The sequence below is a fragment of the Ceraceosorus guamensis genome, assembly GCF_003144195.1.
Source record: "Ceraceosorus guamensis strain MCA 4658 unplaced genomic scaffold IE81scaffold_31, whole genome shotgun sequence".
NCBI classification, from domain to species: Eukaryota; Fungi; Basidiomycota; class Exobasidiomycetes; order Ceraceosorales; family Ceraceosoraceae; genus Ceraceosorus; species Ceraceosorus guamensis.
In genome coordinates, this window is record NW_020290026.1 from 114,091 (window position 1) to 139,587 (window position 25,497).

The following is a 25,497-nucleotide window of genomic DNA, read 5'->3' on the forward strand; positions in this document are numbered from 1 at the left end:
TTGCGCATCATGATGGGGTCACATGCTGTATTTATACACACACGCACAGGCACCTGGCTCCCCGCGGCTGTGATGGCGTAGTCCTGAGACGCAAACACTGACGCCGTGCCCAAAGCCAATTTTTGTGAAAGCAAATCAAGGAGTGTGAGAGATGATTCTCGCTGATTGCTGATGTGACTACGCTTGCCGCAAACAGGGAGTACGCAGAGATTCTGCCGAAGCATGCGCGAGGGGACTGAGCGAACCCACTTCTGACCACAACGCCACCTCGACACGCTCACTTTCCCATTTCCGATCCGACGACGAAGCATGCTCGCGTGCAGGCAGCTGCAGCGTAGCCCAGTCTGCCATGGCTGCCGTTCCATATCCCGACCCTGCTGCACTACTGTAGGCGCGGTCTCGTTCCTCCAAGCGGGCCTACCCGGGGGGGGGGGGGGGGGGGGCTGGAGGTTCATCAGCGTCAGGGACCCTGCTGCAACGGGAGCAGGCTTTCAGCCCTCGCAAGCTCCAAAAAGATGCGCGCTTTATTCTTTCAAGACAAGACTAGCGTGCTTACTTGAGGCAGGTCCACCTGCCCGAGGAGCCAGTGGGCAGGCAAACGATCAGCAGAGCTTGCTCAATCCCCTATATAGCCCGCAAGTGCCTGCATCCCTTAGCGCCGTCAGGGAGCTGCGGGTGGTCTGGACCTGCTGCAAGCGGGCAAAACATCCACAGCCATTCACAATTTGCCTCCGCACAGTCGAAGAAGAAAATAATGAGACCATGAGCGAGCTGTACCTCGGAACATTGGGCACAACGGACATGAGACATGAGCGCGGGGTAGCCGACGTCCGGAGATGACACCTTCTACAGGCACAGAAATGAGGTACGAGTGGCTAGGAACGTACACCCGTAGCGGCAGGGCAGTATATACTCACGACTGAGACGAGCACGCAGCAGCTACAGGGCTGAGGTGAGTTTGGCAGGAGACGCGGTAAGTGTGGGGAAGCGCGCTCGGTCCGGCGCTTCGCGGGCGGACGAGCAACTTTCAAACGGCGGAATCGTGCGGATTCGAGGGGTTGGGCAAGCACAGGTCCTGCGCGGTACCTTTTCCTCTCGTCGAGCTCGGCATCCGCTCCGTCTCAGCATGCCCGCAACAGCCTACTGATCACGAAGGCAGTTGCCGCACTCCGCAAGAGCAAGGCGAAGCGATTGCGGAGACGGCGGAGCAAACGGCCATGCGGGGACTCGTCTACTGCATGCATGGCCGTCAGCAGCGACAGAAGCGGACAAAAGGACGTGTGAGTGGCGGGGATGGCTAAAGCAGTCTTCGTGCACTCATGACCGACGCGGAGGGCGATGTGCTACATTTTGGTTCGAATTTCTTCAACGAGGAGCGGAGAACGGCGAGAAAGTCGCGCCGAGACGGAGTTTGGTCTTGCGTGAAGTGCACCCCACAATCACGAAATTTTCGCCGTGCCAGATCCGCCGCAGGAGCTCGTAGCTCGGCGCAAGGCCTCACCATCAGTCATCAGTAGGGCCCCCGGACTGCTGATGCGTGTCGGCAAGAGGGATGCAAAGGCGTGAAGCTTTGAGGATCCCGAGTCGCTCAAGGATTTTCGATTTTCTTTGAACGTCTTGCGTGTGAGTCCGCTTTAGCGTGCCAAGCTGTGCCTTAGCGCCCTGCCACTGCACGCCGCGTCCCGTACCTGCCCCTCATTCAATCTCGCGACTGCAGACGTGAAGCTTCATCCTTTTTCCGCATCGCAAGAACAGCACTCTGCCGCTTCGAACCTTGCAGCGGTAGCAATCCGCCCATGGTCAGCTCTGGCAGACAGCCGGTCAAAGAGCCTTGTGCAAGCTGTTTGAGCGAAGATCAGGTCAATGCTCGCAGCAATCATTCGAGGCAGCTTCAGCCAGCTGGCCTTTCGCCCTATTACACGCTTACGGGGGATTTCATGCACGCCAACGAGGTCTCGTGCAGTGTCCCCTGCTAGCGCGCGTGTGGCTCGGATGGACCAACCATGAGCCTTGAAGGCTGTCTCCCCGCAGTCTGCCGGCGTGGCATGCACGCGGCTTGCTACTTGCCTGCCTCGGTACCTTTTCAACTTCCCAAGCAGTCAGGCGATGGGACGCCTTGTGAATTTACCAACGTTCGGATGCATAGCAAAGTCTGATGAGTACCGACGTCACGACTGTTGTAGCACAAAGCGCGGTGAGGGCTCGAGCATCCAGCTCCGTCATTGGCCGAATCGCCGTCATTCGCAGGAGCACCACCATTTTGGACTGCGACGACGCCCGCTCTCTCGCCTTGTGAGCAGAGGGCTGGTCACACGACATGGTCCGCTGACCGACTGCCCTGGGCAACTCAGACCGCATCCATATCCGTGATCCGTGGTTCTTCTTCATTTGCCTCCGAGCGTTCCCTACTCACAGGCACACCGACACGAAGTCCGCTGAAGGACCGCGCTCGGATTGGTCCGCTTCCAGCCACGGCCATTACTCAGCGATACACCCAACGCTGGATATCAGCCACCGCCACGGGGATCTGTCTGTGCTCCGGACATGACGAGAATCTCTGAATGAACAGATGCGGAAAGCACACAGCCTGCCCAAAATCGAGCAGGGCTCACGACATATTCACGCTATGAAACCAAGCGACCTGGGGCTGGTCTCACGTGCCGGCCCAGCGAAACTCGCTGTAGCAATGCGAAGACAGTCCCCCGCCAGCAAGCTAAGGCTCCTAGCCGGACTGAGTACTGCGGAACCTCAGCACATTCGCAATGGTGAGCGCTGAGCCCGATTGCGCTGTCCGACGCAAGAAGAGCCCCGACCAATCATTCAGGATTGATATGACAGGTTCAAGCAGTGCTTTGGGCCGCTCGCTCCAAAAAGCCCCAGCTGCGCTCGAAGCGTGGAGGTGGCTTGCCTCGCACCTGTCATGCGAGATGTGCCTGCCTTAATCAAGAATGAAGCTCTACATGCGCCTTCTCCGTGCCTCATCCCACCCTCGCGAACGTGGCAGGCATTGTCCCGCCATTTGCGGGATTGCCACGACCTGCACAAGGGTATCGCCGTCCTGCGTCTTCTCATCAGCCGCTATTCGGCGCCCAGCAGAGGTCCGAGGAGGTCGCTGCCGCACGCTTAATCAGCCACTCCAGCCGTTGCGCTACAGCGTTCAATTCTCATCACGCGGACAGAGGTTCAGCATCGGAACAAGTTGCAGCTGCCACGCAGAGATTGCAGAGCGGACGATGTTCACGATTCACGATTGATATGAAGCGCTTGAGAGCTCTGCAATTGTAATGCCCAATTGTTGGCATGCAATGAGCACTGCTTCATCGTTGCTGGCTACAATTGAGACTTCAACGAGTGGAAGGGACCGCTGCCACGAAGCCGCCGTCCACTGCGAGGATCTGACCGTTGGTGAAGGTGTTGGTAGCTAGAAAGAGCACAGCAGACGCCTGGATTGGATGCAAATGAAAAGGTCAGGACACGCTTTTGCTAGGCGCGGTGGCCATCCTTGCTAGACAAAGGCTCACCATCTCCTCGGCAGTACCCGTTCTTCCAGCTGGGTTTGCGTGGTTGGCAAGGTCGCCTGGATCGGTTGAGCCGTCCTTTGAAGGACGCCCTGATGTCATCTCAGAAGGGAAAAGGCCAGGAGCCAGCGCATTGACTCGGATGTTGAGTTTGGATGCGAAGTTCAGCTCGTGCGAAAGCATGGCGGTGAGGTGATTGGCTGCGGCTTTGGAAGCATTGTACGCGTAGCTAAAGGCGGGCATTGCGTGGAGTGCATCGATTAATCTAGATTCTGCGATGAATCGTCATCGGCGTATGTGGCCACTCACTGGTACTGCGAAAGCTTGACCAGACCCGATATGGACGTGATATTGATCACAGCGGCGCTCCAAGGCGCACCGCTACCCACGGAGGATGGAGGACTCTTGTTGCCTGCTTCGAGGAGAGGCAAGAAGGCGAAAGTAGCAAAGAAGACGGCCGAGTTGTTGAGCTTGAAGGTCGAGTCCCAATTCTGCAACAGGCCGTCCATACCCAGGGAGCGTTTTCAGCCGTCGAGCATGCTCAAATATCTCGACGCGCACACGCACCTCGAACTCCTCGTTGGCGAGATGCTTTTCGCTGAGGTCTTTCGCAGACAGCGCTTCTTTGTCTTCAAGCCGTGTGACTGGACCTTCGACGCCTGCATTGCTGCGGTACAGGGACGAGTCGAAGGTTTGAGGTCAGCAAGCGTGTACATGACTGAGTGGTATGCAAGGGCGCAGCTCACTTGATCAGCACGTGCACCTTTCCGTCAGCCTTCTCGATTTGAGCAGCGAGAGCGCGCAAGTCATCCTTGGAGGTGACGTCAGCTTGGAGGCTGGTGTCGAAAATGCAATCCCGTGTCCATGAGAGTGTATTAGCTACACGAGGCAGCACATCGTGAGTGGCGATGCTGGTCCTCGAACTCACGGCACGATGCTGCCGCCTCCACTCAGATTAGTGCCATGAACTTTTGCGGAGTTCTGCAACACCTCCAATCGACGACCGGTGATGTCTAGTGATCAAACAAGACATCCAAATGTTAGCTCTTCCACCAGGAACGATGCTGAAAGCGTCGGAGACTCACACACTTTGGCTCCCTGTGAGGCGAGTCCTTTGGCTGCCATCAAACCGATGCCTGTTCCTCCACCGGTGACCACCGCAACGGCTCCGGCCAGGCTGAAGATTGAATTCGCGGCGAAGTTGGACATATTGACAGCTCCAGATGTACTTTGACTGAATGGATGATGCTAGAATAGCACGTTTAGGGCAATGTGTTGTAGGATGAAGATTTAAGCGATCAGGCGAGCCCGTCGGTGCTTATGAAGCCCGCTAGGAAGATACGTTGGGCTCCCTTTTTGTTGGCTAAGCACAAGTTCATGCGGGCCAGGGAAGATTACCGGGCAAAGAGCGAGGATTTCCGGGGTGGAGGTCTACACTGCACGTGACCTCCCACCGCTGACGTTGCAACGTGTCGAGACGCGGCGCGACGCGAGATGATGAGCACTCGCGTAAATCACGCCCACGTGATCGGAGTGTCAGCAGGCTTTACTTTGCATGAAGAAGTTTGCAGTCTCGTAGCCGCCTGACCTGAGCCAGGCTCATCGGGGCGGCAAGTGGCCGTTCGATGACTGATCCAGTGCCCATCCTCTGTTCACGGCACTACTCATCGTGGTTTGGCAGGCATTCAATTGATTGCGATTGCAGCGGCCGCATCAAGACTACACGGCACTCTCACTCACCACTCGTCCCCGTGCTCTTTGTGTTGCTAGGCACGACACATTCACATCCTCCAAGTGGTGTTCATCACTGCCAAGCTTCATTCTCCTCCGTCTTTAGAAGACCCCTACTTTAGATCTCTTCTCGTTCCGAGAGTGCACAGGACGCACCAAGGCGCAGCGCTGCGATTTGCCACCGAGTCCGTGTGCACACGGAGGCCAATTTCAACATGCCGCGTCCTCGACAAGCCTTAAAACGCTCACCAGACAGCGTCAGCGATGCAGTCTCGCCACAGTCATTGAAAAGCTTCGAGAGCGGAAGCGGCAGCCGAAATCCTTCTGGACTAAGTACCCCGAACACTTCCGTAGCATCTGCGCGTCCTCAACGCAAAGCCAAGGTACGTGTGATGTGCGTCGTTCTCCATCCTGTCGTTGCTAGTATGTTGACTGTTGCTGCTGCCTTGCTATAGCTCAACCGTCCCTCCTACGCTGAAGATGATGCGCAGCCTCGCAGAGCGAAGGCTCGAGAGCCCAAAAGCTCCCCCGGTCCTCGTTCCAAGCTGCAACGCTCGCGCCGGGGAGGACGCAACGTCACCTCAGACTCTGAGTACGACTACGGCTCCCCTTTAGCGAGTCCTGAGACTGGCCGAAAAGCGATACCCGAAGTGGTGCTGAAATCGGGCATGTCACTGGCGGATATGTACTGCGACAACACGGATGAAGAGCTCGAGCAGGTAGCGCTACTCTCCAAGCAAAGTCTTCGTGCACTCAACAGCAAAAGAGGTGAGGGCTCGCGTTCAAAGACTCTAGCTCATCAGGCTTTGAGCGATGTCAAGGAAGAGGACGATGGAGGGTTTTTCCAGCCTTCGCCACGCTCCAAACGCGACACAGCCAAATCTTCGGGTGGCAGCAGTAGTCGCAAACGTCCTCGACTCCTCAAACGCGAGCCCTCTTTCTCTCCACTCACCGACGTCTCCCAAGATCTCCCGTTCGATATCTCCAATCTCAAAGACGATGGTGCCTGGAATGAGTGGAGGGATGCAGGCGATGCGCAGTCCGACTCGGAGTTCGAAGCATACCGCCCGACGAAGCGCGGTCGCGCAAGTTTCCAGGCCAGATTGGCCCCAGCTCTGCCTGAAGCCGAATCTGAAAGTGATACTGGACTCGACACCAGCGATGATGAAAAGCCTGCCGATGAAGCAGGAGGAAGTACCATGCCTGGTGGAGAAGAACAGCGATGGGAGACAGCCAAACAGCGGGCCGCTCGCCTGCGAAGCGAGGCTCATCGCAAACGTCTCAAGAAAGCACAGAGATCTCGGGTGAGTCTATTTTGCCGCTTTTTGGCACGCCGGGCGTTCTGACAAATACTCCTCCACATGGTGCAGTATGCCAAAACTTCGGACGCCCTAGCTGTGCATCACAAGCACCTCAAAGGCTTGTGGAAGCGATTGAACAAGACGCCCAAGCCAGAGCCTACTGGAGCTCAACAACCAGACGGCTTGACCATTAAGCTTTTGCCTTTCCAGCTGGAGGGCCTGTACTGGCTTCGTCAGCAAGAACTTGGGCACTGGAAGGGCGGCATCCTTGCGGACGAAATGGTGAGCAACTACTCGGCGGTGAGCGTAGACAAATGCTGCGAGCCATGTTAAACCGATCGCTACACTTCTGCAGGGCATGGGAAAGACGATCCAAATGATCTCGCTCTTCTTGTCCGACCGCCAAAAGCCTATATTGGTTGTGCTCCCGACTGTAGCCATCATGCAATGGAAGCACGAGATCGCAAAGGTGAGCCGTTGAGTATGGATGATCTCCCTCGAGAAGCTCGCAGCTGATTCAGCAGGCCCGTCTTCCAGTACACCGAAGACTTCAAAGTCATGGTATGGCACGGGGCTACTCGTGAATCTGACGTCGATGAAATTCGACGTAATGACGTAGTTCTGACCAGCTACGGCATCCTCGAAAGCGCCTATCGGAAAGAGCATGCTGGATTTAGACGCAAGGGTGAGCTGCACAAGGAGAGAAGTGCCTTACACGCAGTGCGTTGGCACCGCGTAGTGTTGGACGAGGCGCACAACATCAAAGAGCGCGCCACAAATACCGCCAAGGCCGCCTTCGCTCTGCGAGGAACTTACAGATGGTGTCTGTCAGGCACACCTTTACAAAACCGAGTAGGCGAGCTTTATAGCATGGTGCGCTTCCTGGGCAGCGACATTGCCACCGACACGAAGAAGGAAGCTGCTGAGCAGCGCCAACTGGCGGAGCTGGATGCGTCAGCGACTGTGTCCGAGCCCGTAGAAGCTAGCGTCAGCAAGTCAGACCATGACCATTTGGTTGAAACCGAACGCACCTTGAACGAGCAAGATGACGAATGGGTGCCCGAGGCCAGCACAAGATCACGCAAGGGCAAACAGAAGCTCAACGAACGCGTTGAAGAAGCTGTGACCCTGGATGTCACTCCTGACAATACAGCGCGCATTTTGGCAATGTACTACTGCAAATCGTGCCCTTGCACTTCCTTGCATTGGCAATTCAGTGACAGAAGGACTTGCGACAAATGCGGGCATTCTCCAATGAGACACATCAACCTATGGAACCAGGAAATTCTCAAGCCAATCCAGCGCACTGGTGCCGCGACCGGCGAGGGCGGACATGCGTTCAAACGTCTTCGACTACTTTTGAGCCGAATGATGCTGCGTCGAACCAAGATTGAGCGCGCAGATGACATGGGATTGCCTCCGCGCACCATCGTCGTACGCCGAGACATGTTTAACGAGGAGGAAGAAGACTTGTATGCAAGTCTATACACTGAAGGAACGCGCAAGTTCTCGACGTATCTCGACCAAGGAACGGTTCTGAACAACTACTCCAACATCTTTACGCTTCTCACCCGCATGCGTCAGATGGCGTGCCATCCCGATCTTGTTCTTCGCTCCAAATCTGGCATCCAGAACAAGCTGCTTGGCGACGATATCACGGAGAGCATCTGGTTCTGCCGCATTTGCACGGAAGAAGCGGAGGACGCGATCATGTCGAAGTGCCGCCACATTTTTTGTCGTGATTGCGTCACCAGCTACTACGAAGCGGCTGTGGCTGAGGGCCACACTCCAGACTGTCCTCATTGTCACAACAACCTAACCATCGACCTGGAGGCCGATGCGCTTGAGCCGCCCGAGCAAGTGGACGCGCATGCCCGAGGACGCCAAGGCATTCTTGAGCGCCTCGACATGAGCAAGTGGCGCAGCAGCAGCAAAATCGAGGCGCTACTCGAAGAGCTTGAGCGTCTCAAGTCGGAAGACAAGACGATCAAGAGCATCGTCTTCTCGCAATTCGTCAACTTCCTCGACCTCATCGGCTACCGCCTGCAGAGGGCAGGCTACCGCATTTGCCGCCTCGAAGGTGGCATGACACCGGCAGCACGCGACGCCACCATCAGGTACTTCATGGAGAACGCTGAGGTCTCTGTCTTCCTTGTCAGCCTGAAGGCGGGAGGTGTTGCGCTGAATCTGACAGAGGCTTCGCGCGTCTTCCTCATGGATCCCTGGTGGAATCCTTCCGTGGAAGTACAAGCGATGGACCGCATCCATCGTCTGGGTCAATACCGACCCATCAAAGTCACTCGTCTAGTCGTTGAGAATTCGATTGAAAGCAGAATCATCCAGCTGCAAGACAAGAAAGGAGCCATGATCGAAGCAGCCATCGGCTCAGACGACACGGCAATGACGCGTCTCACCGTCTCGGACTTGCAATTCCTGTTCTCTTTGTAGATCCTCACACTGTTGATTACGTGGTTCCACCGCGAACACTCACGACGACTCTTACATCCAGTCCATTGGTCCAGTTCCAGCTTACGATACAAATGCATCCATCCACACACGACGCGCTGCCTTGACTTTTCGCTAACATTAGATCACCAAGCTTGTACGATCAAGATTACGCACAAGGGTGCTCATTGAATCAGCGATGTATTCAGCGGAAGTCAGTGTCGTGACAAAGAAATCATCGGTCTATGTGGGAAGTCGTGGGCGGATCGAAATGGTGAGGCGAGCGGTTGCATCAGGCTGGTACACGATGAACAACAGCAACGGCGGTATCGCCGCTGTGCGTGATGGAAAGCAAAAGTTTCGAACCCTTGCAAGCGTCGTGAGCCTCTCCATGCAGCCTGAAAGAAGGGCCTTGAGGACTAGAGACTACCTCGAAGTTGATCAGAGGGGCAGCGGCTCCGTGTCCCGTGATACCAAGAGCCTTGAATGCGGCTTCTTTCGCTGCCCATCTGCGAGCTCGGGCTGCAGTGGGATCTGGCTGAGCGTTGCAGTAATCTAACTCGGCTGACGTGAAGTTCCGCTTGAGGAAGGCTTCGTCGGAGGAGAATGTTGACACCTGCTGAGCATCAATGCCAATACCTTGCACGCTAGCCATGTTACCAGCTAACGCGTTTAATGCGCCCTGAGCTAGATCGTCGGATGCCGTGCTTGTAATGGCCGTGCCAGACTGGGCGGACGCCGTTTTGGTGGGATCTCGGGATGGCATGGGTGCCAATGGAGCTTTGAAGCCGTATGAGTCACCGATCTCAACGGCTCTTGCGCTCACGTTGATCATGACGGCATCTTGAAGCGAGTCAGGGTAGGGTGGCGCGTCTTTGATGCGTACCAGACTATTGCTAGTGAGCATCGCGTGCATGCGAGCATGAGTCTTGCCTTCACGACGCTCGCGCTTCGACACGTATGCTTCATACTCTTGCTGCGAGACGCGAGAGAGCAGGTGGGCAGGGTGCAGGATTGCCGCAATGCCGCCGACTTGTCCGAATCCGAAAGACGTCACTAGTCCGACGTTGAGGTCCTCAGGGGTTCGATGCAAAGTCTGAGAGGCGTACAGCAAGTACGTGAATTTGCGTAGCTCTGCACTGATGTCGTCTGCGTTGCGATTTCCAGGTACGGTCGCTGTCAGAATCGACTGCATCAATCCGTTCAGAGCCCATGCAGCTGCACCACCTTTCGCGTGACCGACCAGCCATTTCTGGGCGATGACGGGCACCGAATGACAGGGTGTGCGGCCAAGATGCTTCAAAAGCTCGTGATAAACGTGACTCTCGTTCTTGTCGTTGGCGTTCGTGGAGGTACCGTGAATGCTGATGACGCCAATGCTGTCGCCATCGAGATTCCACTCTGCCAGAGCACGTCGCAGAGGCTCGGCGGCTGCCAGGACTCCGTGTCCAGGTGCAGGAACGGACCTTCCTTGCTTGTCGGTGTGCGTAGAGGTATACGCGACCACCGATTGAATAGGGCAGCCGAGCTCCAGGGCGGTGGCGGCCGACATCAGAACTTGGGCACCCACACCTTGACTCTCCAAGAAACCAGAACGGCTGGACGTGGTAGGACGCGACGCTTCGGAAGGCTCCCTGCCTCGCGCCAGCTCGTCTACGGAAGAGACCGTTGCGCCCATATTGGCAAACTCGTACGCACCCTCCTCTCCGTAATCATCAGCACCACCGGCGAGCATGATCTTGGCTTGGCCACTGCGGATTGCCTTGACGGCAATGGCGACCGACTGCAAAGCTGTGGCGCATGCACCCACCGGTGTAAGAGTCGGGCCGCTTGAGGACATGAGTAGCAATTGTGTCCAAGCCGATATAGTGTTGATGAAAGTTTCCTGAAGGATGTCCTTTTGCACGTCCTGATTCTGTGCTCGGTCTTTGAACATCTTGCTAAGCGACTCCATGCCACCCATACCAGACCCTATCGCTGTTCCAACTTGAGAAGGATGAACGTACTAGGAGCAAGCGAGATTAGGGATCAGCTACAGCTTGTGAACCGCGCCCCAGGCGTGTGCTCACCTTGTAGAACTCGTAGGGATCCGTCACGCCGGACATCACTAAAGCTTCAGTGACCGCGATGAGCGTCCACAGAGCGCAGCGGTCGACGTTGGCGCAGATGTCCTCCGGGATACCAAAGCGCTTGGGATCGAAGCCGGTAGGAATCTGTCCGGCAACAGTTCTCGAGAACTTCACAGATTGCGGTACCAAGACTCTAGCACCTTTCTTGAGCTGAACGTGCATGCCGCCACTTGCCGATGGCCAAACGTCGACCTTCTCGCCCTGCTCATTCTTGTACTTTTGTGCCTCCTCCTCCGACACATCCAAGGGTTCGAGGTCGTGCAGAATCTCAATTTCCTGCATGAACGTCTTGCGCAGAGGATCATAGCCGCGGAAAAGCTCCGGCTCTAGTAGTCTCACGCCTGTATGCGTTCGAATCTCCTTCTCGTACTTGGCCTTGACGTCAGCATCCGAGATGGGCTCGCCCGACTTCGCTTCGACCCAGCCCACGTGAGGCTGGCCATTCTTGAGAGGTCCTTTCGTCCAACTGATGAATCCCATCATCCACGCTGTGGAAAGGGACGCGCTTGAGATTTCAGCAATCGAGACAACCTACTGTGCGCCCGCACGTTGCACTAGCTCACCTAGCTCGATGCAGCCTTCAATGGTGAAGCTCCCTGAGACTTCCATCTCCCATCTTGTGCGACTTGAGCCGTATGGTCCGATCTGTAAACGGATGCGAGCCTCGAACATTAGCTCCTGGTCGTTTCGCAGAGTTCTGAGCAACGAAGGTCACGCACCTCTCCAAAGCCAGTTGCCACGACAACCTGGTCCAGATCAAGACCATTGAGGTCTTGTGAGTGTGTAGCCATGGTGTCGACTCTTTTCTCGTTCTTCGAGGGGTAAGGATCGGTGTGCACCTGCTAGACGCTTCTTGTGCTGGATGTGGCTCGTCTTTGGAATGCCACATGCGCAAGTCTGAGGCGCTGAGAGATAATGTCAGCCGACGAAGGATTTCCGGTCTGAAATGGGTGGACGTGTGTGCAAGAGTCTGTGCGAAGGGTGTGAGCGAGGGTCACAACGCAATCTTGGTTTGAAGGATTCGGAAGCCCTTGAAGGCAGCCTTTGGAAGGATTGCCAGCCGATGGTCATGTCCCTTCCTCATCAAAGAAGTGCACACCTCACCTCTCTGCCTGAGCAAGGCGCTCCGAACCCCGGACCTTGCGAAAGAGCCATAGCCGCGCTACGACCAACAGTCGTCTTGCTGCTGAACTCCATACCCTAGACGCGCGGCTGTGAGTACCAGCTGCGACCCATACCACGCTGCGCATCGAAGTCTCTTACTGCTGAGGTCTCCTCAGCCAATGTGCCAAGTGCAAATCCATTTGGGGCGGCCCCTACTGATGAGTATATGCGCTTGCTTGGCCTCATTCCGGCACATCAACCACCAATGGACCGCTCAAGCCCAACCTCGCCTCCTCGTCAAAAGCTAATCTGTGCAAGACTTGCTCTGCGCTGTACAGGCTGTAAGTATAGTAAGCGTGGACCTTGTTGGGTTCACTTTGCTGAAGGGGACCGTTCGTGGCTGTGCAAATCAAGCCATCATGAGATTTGTATACCCACCTATGAGCTGAGCCGCCATTGCGACTTGACTGTGATTTACAAACCATTGTCTCACATCGACGTTTGCCCCAACCTCGCGGCGCCGCCATGTTCGTTCGCGGTTTGGACCCCTGCTGCCTGCGAGTGCGTGGGCGGAGTCCCAATTCACCTTTTGTACTTTTGACTGCATAGGCATGGTCATCCCGCCGCGGCGTCCGCGCGTTGGGGTGCAACACGCGAACTTTTGGCTCACCCCGCGCGGCGCACGCGGTGGCGTGCACAGACCCTTAATTTCGCTAGCTGTAATCGCGCCTGCACGATCGACCGATCCCCACACAAATGGACAGTTCGAAGATGTAACAGCAGATCCATCACTGAATGCGTAAGTCTCTGATCCTATACTCATCTCAGATTTTGTGGCTACGGACGTCTTGGGCAGCCCGGCCGGCGAATCCGCAAATGAAGCGCCGCGGCACGAACCCAAAGCATAGGATTTGATCCATCCATGCAATCCGTTATTGCGCGGACCACAATTTTGTATCAGTAGCGAATCAAGTCTTGAATTGACGCGAATGGCGAGGCGACTCCAGGACAGTCTCCAGTCAGGTGCGGGAGTCTGAGTGTTGGAGAGTGGGTAGGGGCGGAGCGGACCCGCCCCTACAAAGAGTCGTGTTCAAGGTGCGATTCAAAGTTACGAGGGGCACCGACGTGTCAACGCTTTAGATTCGGCCCAAGCTTGCCGGCTTGTGGAAGTCTCAGGCACAGCCGAAAGGTATCTTCAGTCACGACTCAAGAGATTGAGGACGGTCTGAACTCAAGTCATGAACGGAAGTCTCCTGTTTCCTGCGACCCCTCCTCTCACACCACCTTCACGACAACCACAGCGCCCTTTCTTCTTGACCGTGTCATCACACGTTTCGTGCAGTGTACACCAAGCTCTCACACTGTTCGTGCTGAACTGGGCCACAATAGAGAACCCTACAGCTAAGGCTTGTTCAGCCTTACCGTTGGCGAGATGCCCACCAGTGACTTCTTTCCGGGCAGTCCCGTCAGATCTGACGAGGACTACGTAGACATTTCGGGCTCACCGCTCTTGATCTCAGGACAATTGTCAGAAGGAACGCTGCGACCGATTCAGCTGAGCACGCGCATCTCGCAAGTGCGAGTTCCAGTCCCAACTCAGCCTTACGAAGCATGGATCACAGCCATCGTAGTGAGAGATGACTTTCATCGAGCACTTGCAGCCTCTGGAAAAGATGGTTCGGAAGAGGCGAGCAAGCCTGCAGCGGTCGACGAAGACGAAGACGAGGATGAAGGCGCAGCGAAGCGGCGATCAGACAAGCTCAAAGCGCAGCAGCTGGAAGCTCGGATCGCCTTGGCAGCGCGCTTCCTCGGCTTCCTTGCAGCAAAGCTCAACGAAACGCAGCGGAGCGGCCGCATTGCGTCTGCAGCTGATCAGCGCAGGCACAGCGTTGCCTCGCGCGAGAGCAGTCGAAGCACCAGTCCCAGCCAAAAGCCTGGGGCAATGACTCACGAGTCGAACATTCTTCAATGCGCTTGGGCGGCATTCAACCAGCAATTCTTGGTCAGGCAACTCACTGACCTGCACAAAGTCACCGCCAACTTCGATTCTGATTTGCGCACCGAGGTACTAAGGTCATATTACGATGCTCTGGTCGTCTTGGAGCGAGCGGCTGGATCGGGAGAAGGCGCGGTGCAGAAGCCTGCCCTCCAGACGCCCCTCTTGCTGAGCCTTGCAGCCAAGAAGCAAGCTGGCATTTTTGCAATCTTTGGTGGACAAGGAAACAATGAAGTGCGTCTCGCAAAACCTCCAGGTTTCATAGGTGCTCGAAAGCTGACTTCATCCTGCTTTTGCGCAGGTCTACTTTGACGAACTTCAAGAGCTCTTCAACACGTATAGACCTTTGGTGGCGCCCCTCCTGCAGGCTGCAACAGAGCGACTTGAGGCTCTAGTTGAGGAGGCGACACTCAATGGCTTCGAAAGCTACTACGTGCACCAAGCGGATGTATTTGGATGGCTTACTGGTCGCACTGCGAAACCGCCCGCCAGCTATCTCGCCAGCATTCCTTTGAGCTTGCCGTTGATCGGTCTTACACAACTCACTCAGTTCTTGGTGTCATGCAGAGCCAGTGGTCTGACCCCAGGACAGTTCCGCGACCGCGTGCTAGGCGCCACAGGCCACAGCCAAGGCATCGTTGCTGCGCTCGTTCTTGCAACTTCAGATGACGAGCCCTCTTTCATTGAGAACTGTGTCAAGGCACTCGGCCTCTTGTTCCACATTGGCAAGCGCGGACAGGAAAGCTTCCCTGCTTTGTCATTGGACGCCGCCTTGGTCGCAGACTCCGTCGAAGGAGGGGAAGGAGAGCCGACGCCAATGCTGTCTGTTCAAGGTCTCGCTATTCGAGCGCTCGAGGGAGCCGTCGCAGCCGTCAACAAGCATATCCAGGATGCAGCACACAGGATCGACGTGTCTCTCTTCAACGGACCTTCGTCCTTTGTCGTGACTGGCCCGCCTCGTTCCCTCTTTGGCCTCGTAGGGCATCTGCGCTCGAAGAGAGCCGATCCAAACGCCGACCAAAGCAAGCTTCCGTGGAGCAAGCGGAAGCCTGTATTCCACATGCGCTTCTTGCCGGTAGGCGTGCCATATCACTCATCACATCTCCTCGGCGCTACAGAGAAGGTGGCGTCCATCGACTACCAGGAAGCTTGCATATGGCGACCGAGAGACCTCAAGACGGTCGTGCGCAACACCTATGATGGATCAGACATGAGCGCTTACGCAGAAGATACTAGCCTCCTGCGATCCATCTGCGACCAAATTTTCACCCATCACATCCACTGGACCAAGGCCTGCGACGTTCCACCCTCCACTACGCACTGCGTCGACTTTGGCACAGGAGGCTTGTCAGGCATTGGAGGTCTGACCTTGCGGAATTTGGAGGGGCGTGGTGTTCGCGTGGTGACAGTCTCGGGCAGGCATAGGTACAGTCCAGAGCTGTACGACGTTGCTGCTGTGCAAAGAGAGAGACCGTGGAGCGACTTTGCGCCCAAGCTCGTCAAGACTCCAAATGGCCTTCAGCTCGACACGCCTCTCTCGCGCATCCTCGGAAGGCCGCCGATCACCGTCGGCGGTATGACACCGACGACGGTGCAGGCGGGCATCAATGCTGCTACCGCACAAGCAGGGTACCACATCGAACTTGCTGGAGGTGTGAGTGTGACTTGCGTCAAACACATTCTGCAGCTCAACACTCACTCTTCTTTCCCGATCTTGTCCTCCTTTAGGGTCACTACAACGCCAAGATGCTGCGAGACAAGATCGACACGCTTCAAGACCAGGTCGATCCCGGGGTGGGGTTCACGCTCAACTCTCTATACATCAACCAGCGCCAATTCAGCGTGCAGTATCCAGAGTGGCTGGCTATGCGAAGGGAAGGCTACCCCTTGCAGGGCTTCACATGCGCGGCAGGCATCCCCTCCCCAGAGAAGGCAAAAGAGATGATCGAAGGTCTGCAAGCGGCCGGCTTGCGTCACATCACTTTCAAGCCCGGATCTGTGGACGGTATCAGGCAAGTCTGCACCATCGCAGAGAAGAATCCCACCTTTGGCATCATTCTTTGCTGGACAGGTGGACGTGCAGGTGGACATCACTCACCAGAGGATATGCACTCGCCCATTCTCTCCACGTACGGCCGCATTCGAGCGCATTCGAATCTGGCCTTGGTCGGCGGATCAGGATTCGGCTCAGCAGACGACTTCTGGCCTTACCTGACCGGCGATTGGAGCAAGGAGAAATTCGGCACCCAGCCCATGCCCTTCGATGGTGTCATGTTCGGCTCGTGGATCATGGTAGCCAAGGAAGCTCACACTGCAGACCCTGTCAAGGAATTGATTGTCAAAGCGCCAGGATGCGGAGATGAAGAGTGGGAGACCACTCACGGCAAGGACGGAAAGAGCGGAATCATCTCCGTGAGTGCTCATAGGTACTGCATTGGTGGGATAATCGCAACTCATACACTAACGACGTTCGGACTTGTTCCCATACTCTGCAGGTCGTGAGCGAGCTTGGAGAAAGGATCCACGTTGTTCAGAACAGGTGTACTGACCTTTGGCGCGAGCTCGACGAGAAACTATTCTCGCTATAATGTGGATAAATTTGGCTTGCCAAGACCCCTGCATGTTCGACTCTGTCACTGACGCGCAATAGATGACTTGATGATACGATGACATTGCGGCCGTTGGAGTGAATCGAAGAGAAGCCATGCGTGTCACGCCTCAAGCTAAGACAAGAAAGGGTGATTGAGAGCTTCTCTGGGTGTGATGCGCTTCGCGGGATCGAGCTCCAGCGTGCGATTGAGGAGGTCGATGAAGTTGTTCGTCAATCGCAACTCTTCGTCGGATAGCTTCTTTGCGGTGTTTGCCGGCAGTAAGCGCGCGCGCAGATCCTCGACAGGCTTTTGCAAATTGACTTTGCGGATCACGTCCTAGACGCAGGTGGACAAAAAAATATTCTTGTTGGCGAGGCGCGACTTTCGACAAGCTTTGTTCACCGCTACTCACTACTCCAGTGTTTTTGTCCTTTTCCATGCTCAGAAAGTTGTTTGTGTCATCGAAGTGCTGAGCGGCAAATCTGCCCTTTTTTGCTTGCTTCGTGGTGAAGCGACCTCTAAGTTCCTGCATCAAGAGCAGCATTTGGTTGTTGGTGCGACCCGGGAACAGAATTTTGCCAGTCGCAACCTCGTACAGAGTACATCCAATGCTCCACACATCGATTGCAGAATCGTACGGTGCCCCAAGCACTGCGTACTCGCAAGGCGGATAAGCTTCACGCTAGAGTCCGTTTGAGAGGGAATCTCACTCACCGATTTCGGGAGCACGGTAGAATCGGCTGACCAGATAAGGCGTAATCTCCACTTCGGTGGCATCGGATGCCGAACCCAGATCGCAAAGCTTCAAGACATTCTTGCCCTCGTTGACCTGCCATGAGCAGAGTGGCGATCAAGACACGATGATCAGTTTCCTGTCGTTAAAGCGCGGCTGGAAAAGATCACCTACCAGTATGTTATCCGGCTTGATATCGGCATGGATGACGTTGGCCTTGCGCAGCAGAGACAGGGCCAAAAACATCTGATGGGCATACGCTCGGACAGCGCGGTAATTGAGCCCGACGTCTTTACCGAAACGCTTGACTACTTCTCTCAGATTCATGCTGCAAGCAGATGACGGCGTGGCATGAGCGGTCTGACGTCTCTCTCAATGATCCACGACATTTGCGCGTACCTTAGAAGTTCAAACACCATGCAAAGGTGACCTCTGTGTTCAAAGTGGCTGTCCAAACGAATGACGTGGCGCTTATCTTCTGGGTCCAGCGATGCCAGCTTTTGCAAGATAGCCATTTCCTTGATGCCGGCTTTATACCTGTGGGGTATTAGGAAGTGGCCGTTGAGGAGAGGTGCACACTGTTGGCTGCAAGACTTCACTCACATGGTCTCCTGAGATCGTACGACTTTGATGGCAACTTCGCGCTCACGCGCAGGCTCGGTGCTGGTGGAAGGAATGGTTTCTCGAGCCTTTACGACGTTGCTGAACATGCCTCTGCCGAGGTTGGCAAACACCAGGTAGCGTCCTTCCGGACCTATACGCTCGCCAAGATTGATCCTGTAATACCCGTCAGCGTCGTCAAAGTTGTCAAGAAGATTTGCAGACACCTCGGGTGCAGCAACAATGACAGGCTGTCGGCAGTACTTGTGAATGTGAGTCAAGGAGTGCGCATCATTGAGCTTGTGCTATGCAGAACCGCGCATACACTCACAGCTTGTGAAGCAATTGCTCCTTTCTTCACTCGAATGATCTTCTTCTTCGGCTTGCTACTTTCGTCATCGCTCCCCAACGCGAACATGTCGTCCACTTCGTCATCGTCATCCACCTCTATCTCTTCATATTCGCTTTCAGCGCCATCAACACGTTCTTGAGCTTCGCCGATACCAGCGGCAAGCGATGGCCCCCCCTCGACTGGTTGGCTCGCGCCGTTCGCTCCAGTATTTGTCTGCAGCTTTGCTCGAGCCCTGGCTTCGTCTTCTAAGCGATCAGAGTCTGGGTTGTAATCGGCTGCGGACATCTGAGTACCACCTATGTGTCCGTCCCCGGCCGCACCTTGGGTGTCCGCCTTTGCAAGCGCAAAGTCAGCATCTGTCTCTTGGCCGCCTATTGGCGAGTCGGATGGATGCGTGTCCAAAACAACTACGAATTTAGAATGTGACAGAACGTGAATGAATGCTCTTACTCAAGTACGCACAAAGCTCGACGCACCTGGAGACTCTTGTCCGCTGATTGAGATGCCTCTGAGATTTCGCGTTGCAGAAGTAGCGGTCGACGTGCTGCTCTCAGCGCCCGCATGCTTGGCAAGGATCGCGGCCCTCTTCCTTCTCCGCTCTTCAATCATACGCGCCTCTTCTTCCTCCGACGGAGCCAGCTCGAAATCGATTGCGTTGTCGCGAGCTGGCGGGACAATCTTGATCTGAGCCGGACTGACTCTGCCCAGGATTGCAATTTGGTCTAGGATTGAGCATGCGCTAGCCACGCAGCAATAGTATGAGCGTGACTCACTGCCCTTCCTCTAGCATCTCTGATGCCTCGAGACCACCAACGTGACCATCTTGCTCCCGCGGAGAGCCACGAGAGAGGCGTCCTTGTTGGAAAGATATGTGGCGGTCCTGCTCATGATGCCTCGGATAGTCCCGGTATCCCGAGTCTGGCATCGCATCGCGATGCGAATGTCGAGAACCATTTCTGGAGTCTCTATCACCTTGGCTACGATGTCGAGCATGGTGGTTCGAGCTGTGATGTTCTGATCTGTGACTGTCGTGGGGCGCTCTAACAGCGCGCCCCGAGTCTAGCTCACCTCCATGCCTATCCGGTGAGTGAGTGTCCTTGCGTCTCTCATCTCTGATTTCTTCCCACTCTGTGCGGTGCTGATGAGCACTGCCATCTTGGCGACGAGAGGTGACATCCCGCTTGTCATGAGCTGAAGGGGAAATCGCTCTCTTCCTGGACGACATTACCACCACGGATGAACGATTCGAAGAGCAAGAGTCAATAAGAGCGGAGGGTAGCCGGGCGAGGCTCTCGAATGGTAAGCAACTGCCAATCAAGTGCGCACAGAGAAGGTCCAGGGTGGCGTACCAATGCACGGTATCCTTGGCTTTGCTCCGATGCGATGTCCGCTCTCTTTAATCTGCTTGCAACCGCACCGGGACGTCACCTAGCGACGACAAGAGCGCCTGCTTTTTCAAGCGTGCGAAGGAATGGACGATGTTCAGAGGGGCCGTTGGTGATGGCGAGTCAAGAGTGGCACGCAAGAAGATGGGCTGTGCACCGGTGTACGTTCAAGAGTCACGAGTTCGATTGGCGAGTCAAAAGTGACCCTCAGCAGTCACGAGTAGGTGATGTGATGATCATCTCCATCACGCGCTGACTCGCGGCGCGCACTGCGCATCGCGCACGCGGGCGCGCATCTCCACATCAGCATGTATACGCTCTCCTGCTGCTGATCGGGCCAAGTTTGGACATCTCTTTCATGCTTCCTGCAGACTGTATTCAAATTGCTCGCACGGCATCCGTCCGTCTTCTCGTCGACTCAACCTGTTCCTACCTCAAGGTTGCACTCGTCACTACCTCTAACTCAACACGCTCTCGAGACCCAGGCATAGTCTTCGCGAGGCAGCAGCAGCAGCTACTCTCATTTCGTCGGGTGATTTCGACGTCAGCAGGTGCCTTCATCATCGAGGACTACATCGTGGTTCTCATCAGCGGCGGAAGATTTGGCTTTAAAGAAAGGTTCTGAAGATGCAAGACTCTCTGGGCGCACTTTTGGCGATTGGCCTGATCTGGCTCGTCTTCCGTTTCGCCTTTGGCTCTTCGTCCTCGTCGAGTTCTGGAGCCGGCCGCGGACAAGCGGCAATAGGCGGCGCCGCACCTGCACCTGCTCAGAGCATAGCGCTGCGAGAAAGGGTCAACAATGTACCAGCAGAGATGGTGAGTTCCTAGAGCCAAGAAGGGTCGACGCACACGTGCCCTCCTGGATCTCTGATCTGGCTTGCCTACCAACTTGTTCCAGGTCCAAACAGTACAGACTATGTTTCCACACGTATCTGCAGAAGCTATCCGATACGATCTAGTCAGGAGCGGCAACGTAGAAGTGACTTGCGAAAAGATACTCAACGACGGCGGTTTGCCAGAGGTGAGTGAGCCTGAATGGTGCGTACCCAGCGGCGCTTGTGCGGTGCTCACACCCACGACTTTGCTACGTCAGCCGCCGACTGGACTCTTCGGACCTGCAAGACCTCCGCCGCAGACACGACCGGCAGAGTCAGCACGGACAACCAGCGGAGTGCTAAAGGGCACAGGCAGCTCAAGCTTAATAGCTCGCTTCGGCCTAGAATCAAGGCTCGGTGCTGCAGATGCTGCAGTAGGGCACGAAATGGGAATTGGCAAAGGCAAGGGTAAACAGGTGGATGCTTTGATTGATCCTACTCCTCAGAGTGTTAAGAAGGCCTGGAGCGATGATGCGGATATTAGGACCAAGGAGCTGCGCAGAAGGAAGGAGCAAATGATCCTGAATGCCAGGAGGTGAGTTAAGGCAGTCTTCATTGATGTGTAGTCTGGGGTCTGTTTCGCTCACAACCTGTCTGGCCCGAGGGCTTTCTCTTTGTGGAACAGGCGTATGGAAGCTGCAGCTGCTCAGAAGAGCTCGCCCTCTGCGTGATGCTGCTACGCTCAGCACACAGACCGCGTTCATATCGTCACTTGCTTGTCTTAAGCAGATCCAAAGCACTGTCGCTGCTGGCGACTAGGAGAATCAGACAAAAGGTCACCAAACAAAGGAATGTATTATTGTGTCGAGTAGTCAATCGCTCGAGAAGAGTGTTGGCGAAGCAGGAGGGGTATGAAGCGTTGACTCGCAAATCAGCGCGGACGTTGCGGTGTCCCTGTTCGCAAGTATGAATTGGAATGGAGATGAGAGAGTGTGTAATGGTGACGTGGTGGCTGAACGGATTTTGAGTTCAAGTGGCTGTTAGGGCCAGAAAGGCAGCAGATGACAAGGCGTCTGATGGCGCGACGGAGGCCGACGCAGAAGGCTTTCAGGACCAGAGATCATTCAGTTATAGTCCCATCTGAAGCGGACACGGAAAGAAAGGCGATGTGAACTGAGGTAAAAGCCTGCAGCGGATGCTGCTGCAGAGGCCGCAAAGCAACTCACCCAATCCCAATGACACCTTCACTCTTGGGCGCGAGCTGCGAGAAGGCGCTGGGACTGAAGTCAAGCGAGCCAACGTCTGACCAAAGAAGGGATCCTAGGATGTCAGCATTCTTGAATGCTGCCAGCTCGCTTCGTTGCTAATTGAGACTTACGGCAGGAAGGGCACATGTCGACGACTTGGACGGAAATGCAGCGGCCATCGTGGCAGACTTTGGATTGGATAGGGTAGTATGAGTGCACGCTGAAACCAAGCTTCTCCAGCTTTCGGCTGGCTTACCTCTGATGTTCTCCCCGCAATGGCTGCCTCCGTCCCACTGATGGACGCTGATTGCGACGATGCTATCATCAGCAGAGTTGACCCATCCGCAAGCTCCACGATCGGGTTGATACTGTCGCGAGGCACGTCCAGGGTCAATCGAATTTCCAAGTCGGTGTCCTCAGAGAAGAGGGAGAAGCTTGCACTCACGTAAGTTCCTCGCCCGTTAAAAGAGTGACGCTTCTCGAGCGTGTGGTAGCCAGTGCTGGGCGCGGAGCTGCCGTCAGTGTGGGTGGTCTGCATGCGCGTGTATTGGTCAGAAGTGGCGTCGTCCGAAGGCAGCGGACTTGACTGTCTGCGGGTCTTGACCATGCCTCTGGCAGGCTTAGAAGCTTTCGGGGACTCGGAGGCGTTCGTTGTTGCAGAGGGAGATTGTACATCGCCGGAGCTGGGTTGTGCAGGGGAGGTATCGTCTTGCAGGATTGCTAGATGCTCCACATGGGGCTGCACAAGGTCTCGTGAGTACGCGGATGGAACAGGGTCCTCTTGTTCAAGCTCGCTGATGGTGGGCAGCGATGCTGTAAGAGGTTTCGCTGTGATGGGTAGTGTAGATGCGCGCACGATCACCACAATGGCCATGGACCAAGCTGTGAAGCTCCACAGAGTGATGAGCCTCATGTTGATAAGCTGTGTTAGGTTGTTCGAATGGAAGGAGGAGTAGTGTCGTTGTAGTAGTTGACTAAGAGAGGACGGAGATGGTGGCTGGATCTGTAGAGTCGAGCTGTCAGACACGACTACTTCAGCTTCGGAGAGGTCGAGTCGTCACGAGTAGCCAATGGCTTGACGACGCTGCGATGGCAAGACTTGTTCAAAGGAGCGTCGATGTTGGTGGTCGAACTGCAAACATGAGACAAACAATGGCGAAGATCCGTTGAGCTGCCAACACTGTGACTAGGTGAGGCACAGCGGCGTTCAAAGGTCGAATCGAGTCTTGTGCTGCAGCCCATAGCAGTCACAAACCAACCTCTCAAGTTGCCGAAAGCGGGGGTTTTCTAACGGCTCGCATAGATCCTGTACGCCGTTGAAATCATGGGCATACTGATAGGCTGTTCAAGACTCCTTGCCTTCTTTATCAAACAGAACCCCGATTGGCATTTAGGAGGGCGGTAACGGTAGTCGCAGTGGCGATAAGACGTCCGAATTCGCTAAACCCACATGATCGCCCAGCCACTATTGAGCCCTTCTCACTGCGAATAGCACGAGCGCTCAGACCCCTAAGTCTCGAAGGGGGTTGGCTCCTGATCTAGAAGCTTCACACATCTACTATAGGATTGTCTGAGAGACAGCGGTAGTCAACGTGCTTTTTCGACGTGCGTGAGAAGCGCTAGACGCCTGACTCGGTGAGAAAGGCCATGTCATGTTCGTGGCGTCCGCTGGTTGCGTCATGCACCTTGACCGTTGGTGACCGTTGGCAGCACGCTGCTCCTCTGCTGGACATGGGTCGTGCGTCGTGCTATCGTATGATTCGCATTCGTGAAGCACACAAGGCCTGGTCGCCATGCAATCATCTTGCAAAGATCTCATCAGCGAGCGGGGTGGTTTCGCAAGGGGAGTCTGATCGATGAATTACAAAAATACGCGAAGGGAAGGTGGAGGCAACGAGGTAGGTCGCGGTGCGGTGGTCAAGAGACCTACATATAGATACCATGCAGACCCGCGTCACGAGATGACCGCGCGCGATATCACGTGAGACAAATCGAGTCAAGCCGGGGACACGCGTCACGTCACGTGTAGGCTTTTGACTGATTCAAGTCAGTCACTCACTCCCCTGGACGCACAAACGTACCAAGCAGAGCATCAATTCACGATTCACGATTATTGCTGTCGATCAGCACGCACCACAGGTTGGTGCGGGAAGAATGGGCTGCCACATCCTGACACTAGAATCCGAGCAGAGCGCAACTCGAGTCCGAGCACGACTCTTGAATGCGCTGACTGTTAACTCTGACTCAAGACTCAAGACTATGCTGCCCGTGTCAGCGCGCTACATCCAGCAAATGCATTCTTGATATACACCGCTGCACTCACGACTTGACCGCGACTCGCACGCAAGCGGGGAGCCACGCGTGATGAGTCCTCACCTCACGCCCACGCCGCTTGGCTCGCCGCTTCAAATTTTGTCGGTGCGCGCGGACTCGAGCAGTCACGAGTGGAGGCAGATGAGCAGCAAGCCTCGCCAGCCTCACTCAACTGCGATCGAATGCGTTCAATTGCAAAAGGCACTTCACTTGACTACCCTTCCCTTGTTCATCTTTATATCGATCGCCATCCACATCCCACACTTTTTGTTTCACAATGGTGCAGACTCGGACGATCGTTAGCATCACGGCCGCCACGGCTGTTGCAGGCCTTGTTGGTTACGCTGTGTGAGTAATCGAAGCACATGGTGCTCGGCTTGCTGCGCTGCGAGCGAAGGCGTAGCTGGGTGGGGGACCATTCCATTCACTCTGACCATGCCTAGAGGAATTGATGAAGACGCTGACTCGCATCACTTGGCATCGTGGATACCTTGCATCTCCATGCGCAGATACTTCGACCACAAGCGCCGCTCTGATCCTCAGTTCCGCAAAGCGCTGAAAAGGGATAGCAAACGGACGGCTCGCGCTGCTCAGAAGGCCGATAAGGAATCGAAAGCCGCGCTCAGCGCAAAAATTGAGACTGCTGTCCGCGATGTGCGAAAGCCTGGTGTTCTGCCCAGTGGTGTCGAGGAGAGGGAGCAATAGTGAGTCAAGCACTAGGCCGCCGCACTGCCGACTACCTCGGTCTCACACCGCGCCTGTGTTCAGCTTCATGATCTCGGTCGGTGAAGGTGAACAGCTCTTTGCTCGCGGGCCAGCTTCGCACTTCGATGCTGCCGTCGCTTTCTTCAAGGCACTGAAGGTGTATCCTTCACCTTTGGAGCTCGTCATGATCTACCAGAAGGCCGTGCCTGCAGAGGTGTTCGCCTTGATCATGGAAATGATTGGCCTGGATGTAAGTGATATCCAGTTGCAGGACTCGGTCTGAACTTGGTGTCGCACTGACTATTCGCTGACGTGTTTTTACACCTTCTTGGTACAGGCCAAACTCGGTCCTGAGCCAGGCAGTGCGCCAGTCGATCCACGATTGTCTGAATTGGCGGCAGCAGCCTCTGGTGCACCGATTGCCCAACAAGCTGGCAACCTGGATGAGGTGGACGACGAGTCGCCCGCCGCAGCAGGCTCTTCCGCAGCTGCGGCTGGCGCCACCCCAAGCACCGCCTCGCCATCATCCGCG

General features: G+C 55.5%; 10 protein-coding genes across 10 annotated transcripts; 6 read left to right on the forward strand and 4 right to left on the reverse strand.

The window, feature by feature from the left end:
* On the forward strand, window positions 1–890 carry IE81DRAFT_137366 (hypothetical protein). The gene has a single exon (XM_025510320.1). The coding sequence runs from the start codon at window positions 310–312 to the stop codon at window positions 838–840; it is 531 nt and encodes a 176-aa protein (XP_025369457.1). The 5' UTR covers window positions 1–309; the 3' UTR covers window positions 841–890.
* A 2,345-nt stretch (window positions 891–3,235) lies between these two features.
* IE81DRAFT_323627 (NAD(P)-binding protein) lies at window positions 3,236–4,842 on the reverse strand. The gene is made up of 7 exons (XM_025514006.1): window positions 4,604–4,842; window positions 4,447–4,531; window positions 4,265–4,354; window positions 4,086–4,185; window positions 3,828–4,009; window positions 3,522–3,747; window positions 3,236–3,443 (listed from the first exon to the last, which is right to left on the reverse strand). Exons 1-7 carry the CDS (start codon window positions 4,725–4,727, stop codon window positions 3,345–3,347), a joined length of 906 nt encoding a protein of 301 aa, XP_025369458.1. The 5' UTR covers window positions 4,728–4,842; the 3' UTR covers window positions 3,236–3,344.
* A 370-nt stretch (window positions 4,843–5,212) lies between these two features.
* On the forward strand, window positions 5,213–6,166 carry IE81DRAFT_323628 (hypothetical protein; the record flags this gene model as incomplete). The annotated part of the gene is made up of 2 exons (XM_025514007.1): window positions 5,213–5,630; window positions 5,703–6,166. Coding segments are annotated over exons 1-2 (630 nt in total), but the record flags the coding sequence as incomplete, so codon positions are not given.
* A 282-nt stretch (window positions 6,167–6,448) lies between these two features.
* On the forward strand, window positions 6,449–8,998 carry IE81DRAFT_290445 (hypothetical protein; the record flags this gene model as incomplete). Its single annotated transcript, XM_025511849.1, has 5 exons — window positions 6,449–6,553; window positions 6,620–6,832; window positions 6,906–7,019; window positions 7,088–7,423; window positions 7,649–8,998. 5 exons carry the CDS (start codon window positions 6,449–6,451, stop codon window positions 8,996–8,998), a joined length of 2,118 nt encoding a protein of 705 aa, XP_025369460.1.
* Window positions 8,999–9,142: 144 nt separating this feature from the next.
* IE81DRAFT_137520 (thiolase-like protein) lies at window positions 9,143–12,184 on the reverse strand. The gene is made up of 4 exons (XM_025510322.1): window positions 11,844–12,184; window positions 11,688–11,769; window positions 11,065–11,612; window positions 9,143–11,000 (listed from the first exon to the last, which is right to left on the reverse strand). The coding sequence occupies exons 1-4, from the start codon at window positions 11,913–11,915 to the stop codon at window positions 9,288–9,290; spliced, it is 2,415 nt and encodes an 804-aa protein (XP_025369461.1). The 5' UTR covers window positions 11,916–12,184; the 3' UTR covers window positions 9,143–9,287.
* A 1,035-nt stretch (window positions 12,185–13,219) lies between these two features.
* On the forward strand, window positions 13,220–16,894 carry IE81DRAFT_323632 (hypothetical protein). The gene is made up of 4 exons (XM_025514008.1): window positions 13,220–14,458; window positions 14,526–15,878; window positions 15,953–16,636; window positions 16,720–16,894. The coding sequence occupies exons 1-4, from the start codon at window positions 13,661–13,663 to the stop codon at window positions 16,810–16,812; spliced, it is 2,928 nt and encodes a 975-aa protein (XP_025369462.1). The 5' UTR covers window positions 13,220–13,660; the 3' UTR covers window positions 16,813–16,894.
* Window positions 16,895–16,947: 53 nt separating this feature from the next.
* On the reverse strand, window positions 16,948–18,785 carry IE81DRAFT_290430 (kinase-like protein; the record flags this gene model as incomplete). Its single annotated transcript, XM_025511848.1, has 7 exons — window positions 16,948–17,151; window positions 17,228–17,466; window positions 17,530–17,644; window positions 17,723–17,876; window positions 17,948–18,085; window positions 18,152–18,375; window positions 18,480–18,785. The coding sequence occupies 7 exons, from the start codon at window positions 18,783–18,785 to the stop codon at window positions 16,948–16,950; spliced, it is 1,380 nt and encodes a 459-aa protein (XP_025369463.1).
* A 1,466-nt stretch (window positions 18,786–20,251) lies between these two features.
* Window positions 20,252–21,694, forward strand: IE81DRAFT_337469 (hypothetical protein). Its single transcript, XM_025515508.1, has 4 exons — window positions 20,252–20,701; window positions 20,784–20,906; window positions 20,979–21,295; window positions 21,386–21,694. The coding sequence occupies exons 1-4, from the start codon at window positions 20,513–20,515 to the stop codon at window positions 21,429–21,431; spliced, it is 675 nt and encodes a 224-aa protein (XP_025369464.1). The 5' UTR covers window positions 20,252–20,512; the 3' UTR covers window positions 21,432–21,694.
* An 84-nt stretch (window positions 21,695–21,778) lies between these two features.
* On the reverse strand, window positions 21,779–22,485 carry IE81DRAFT_313853 (hypothetical protein; the record flags this gene model as incomplete). The annotated part of the gene is made up of 4 exons (XM_025512495.1): window positions 21,779–22,002; window positions 22,079–22,135; window positions 22,204–22,315; window positions 22,393–22,485. 4 exons carry the CDS (start codon window positions 22,483–22,485, stop codon window positions 21,923–21,925), a joined length of 342 nt encoding a protein of 113 aa, XP_025369465.1. The 3' UTR covers window positions 21,779–21,922.
* Window positions 22,486–24,537: 2,052 nt separating this feature from the next.
* On the forward strand, window positions 24,538–25,248 carry IE81DRAFT_290480 (protein import receptor MAS20; the record flags this gene model as incomplete). Its single annotated transcript, XM_025511851.1, has 3 exons — window positions 24,538–24,608; window positions 24,770–24,964; window positions 25,029–25,248. 3 exons carry the CDS (start codon window positions 24,538–24,540, stop codon window positions 25,246–25,248), a joined length of 486 nt encoding a protein of 161 aa, XP_025369466.1.
* Between the last annotated feature and the right edge of the window lie 249 nt (window positions 25,249–25,497).

Bases quoted from the DNA above. Each gene is read 5' to 3' on its own strand.
- IE81DRAFT_137366 (XM_025510320.1), top strand. From the start codon at position 310: ATGCTCGCGTGCAGGCAGCTGCAGCGTAGCCCAGTCTGCCATGGCTGC.
- IE81DRAFT_323627 (XM_025514006.1), bottom strand. From the start codon at position 4,727: ATGTCCAACTTCGCCGCGAATTCAATCTTCAGCCTGGCCGGAGCCGTT. The intron at 4,186-4,264 runs GTGAGCTGCGCC...CCTGTACCGCAG, and splicing joins AAGGTGCACGTGCTGATCAA to CAATGCAGGCGTCGAAGGTC. The intron at 3,444-3,521 runs GTGAGCCTTTGT...CATCCAATCCAG, and splicing joins CGGGTACTGCCGAGGAGATG to GCGTCTGCTGTGCTCTTTCT.
- IE81DRAFT_137520 (XM_025510322.1), bottom strand. From the start codon at position 11,915: ATGGCTACACACTCACAAGACCTCAATGGTCTTGATCTGGACCAGGTT. The intron at 11,613-11,687 runs GTGAGCTAGTGC...CCCTTTCCACAG, and splicing joins TGAAGGCTGCATCGAGCTAG to CGTGGATGATGGGATTCATC. The intron at 11,001-11,064 runs GTGAGCACACGC...GCTTGCTCCTAG, and splicing joins ATCCCTACGAGTTCTACAAG to TACGTTCATCCTTCTCAAGT.
- IE81DRAFT_323632 (XM_025514008.1), top strand. From the start codon at position 13,661: ATGCCCACCAGTGACTTCTTTCCGGGCAGTCCCGTCAGATCTGACGAG. The intron at 14,459-14,525 runs GTGCGTCTCGCA...GCTTTTGCGCAG, and splicing joins GTGGACAAGGAAACAATGAA to GTCTACTTTGACGAACTTCA. The intron at 16,637-16,719 runs GTGAGTGCTCAT...CATACTCTGCAG, and splicing joins GAAAGAGCGGAATCATCTCC to GTCGTGAGCGAGCTTGGAGA.
- IE81DRAFT_337469 (XM_025515508.1), top strand. From the start codon at position 20,513: ATGCAAGACTCTCTGGGCGCACTTTTGGCGATTGGCCTGATCTGGCTC. The intron at 20,907-20,978 runs GTGAGTGAGCCT...TTGCTACGTCAG, and splicing joins ACGACGGCGGTTTGCCAGAG to CCGCCGACTGGACTCTTCGG. The intron at 21,296-21,385 runs GTGAGTTAAGGC...TTTGTGGAACAG, and splicing joins ATGATCCTGAATGCCAGGAG to GCGTATGGAAGCTGCAGCTG.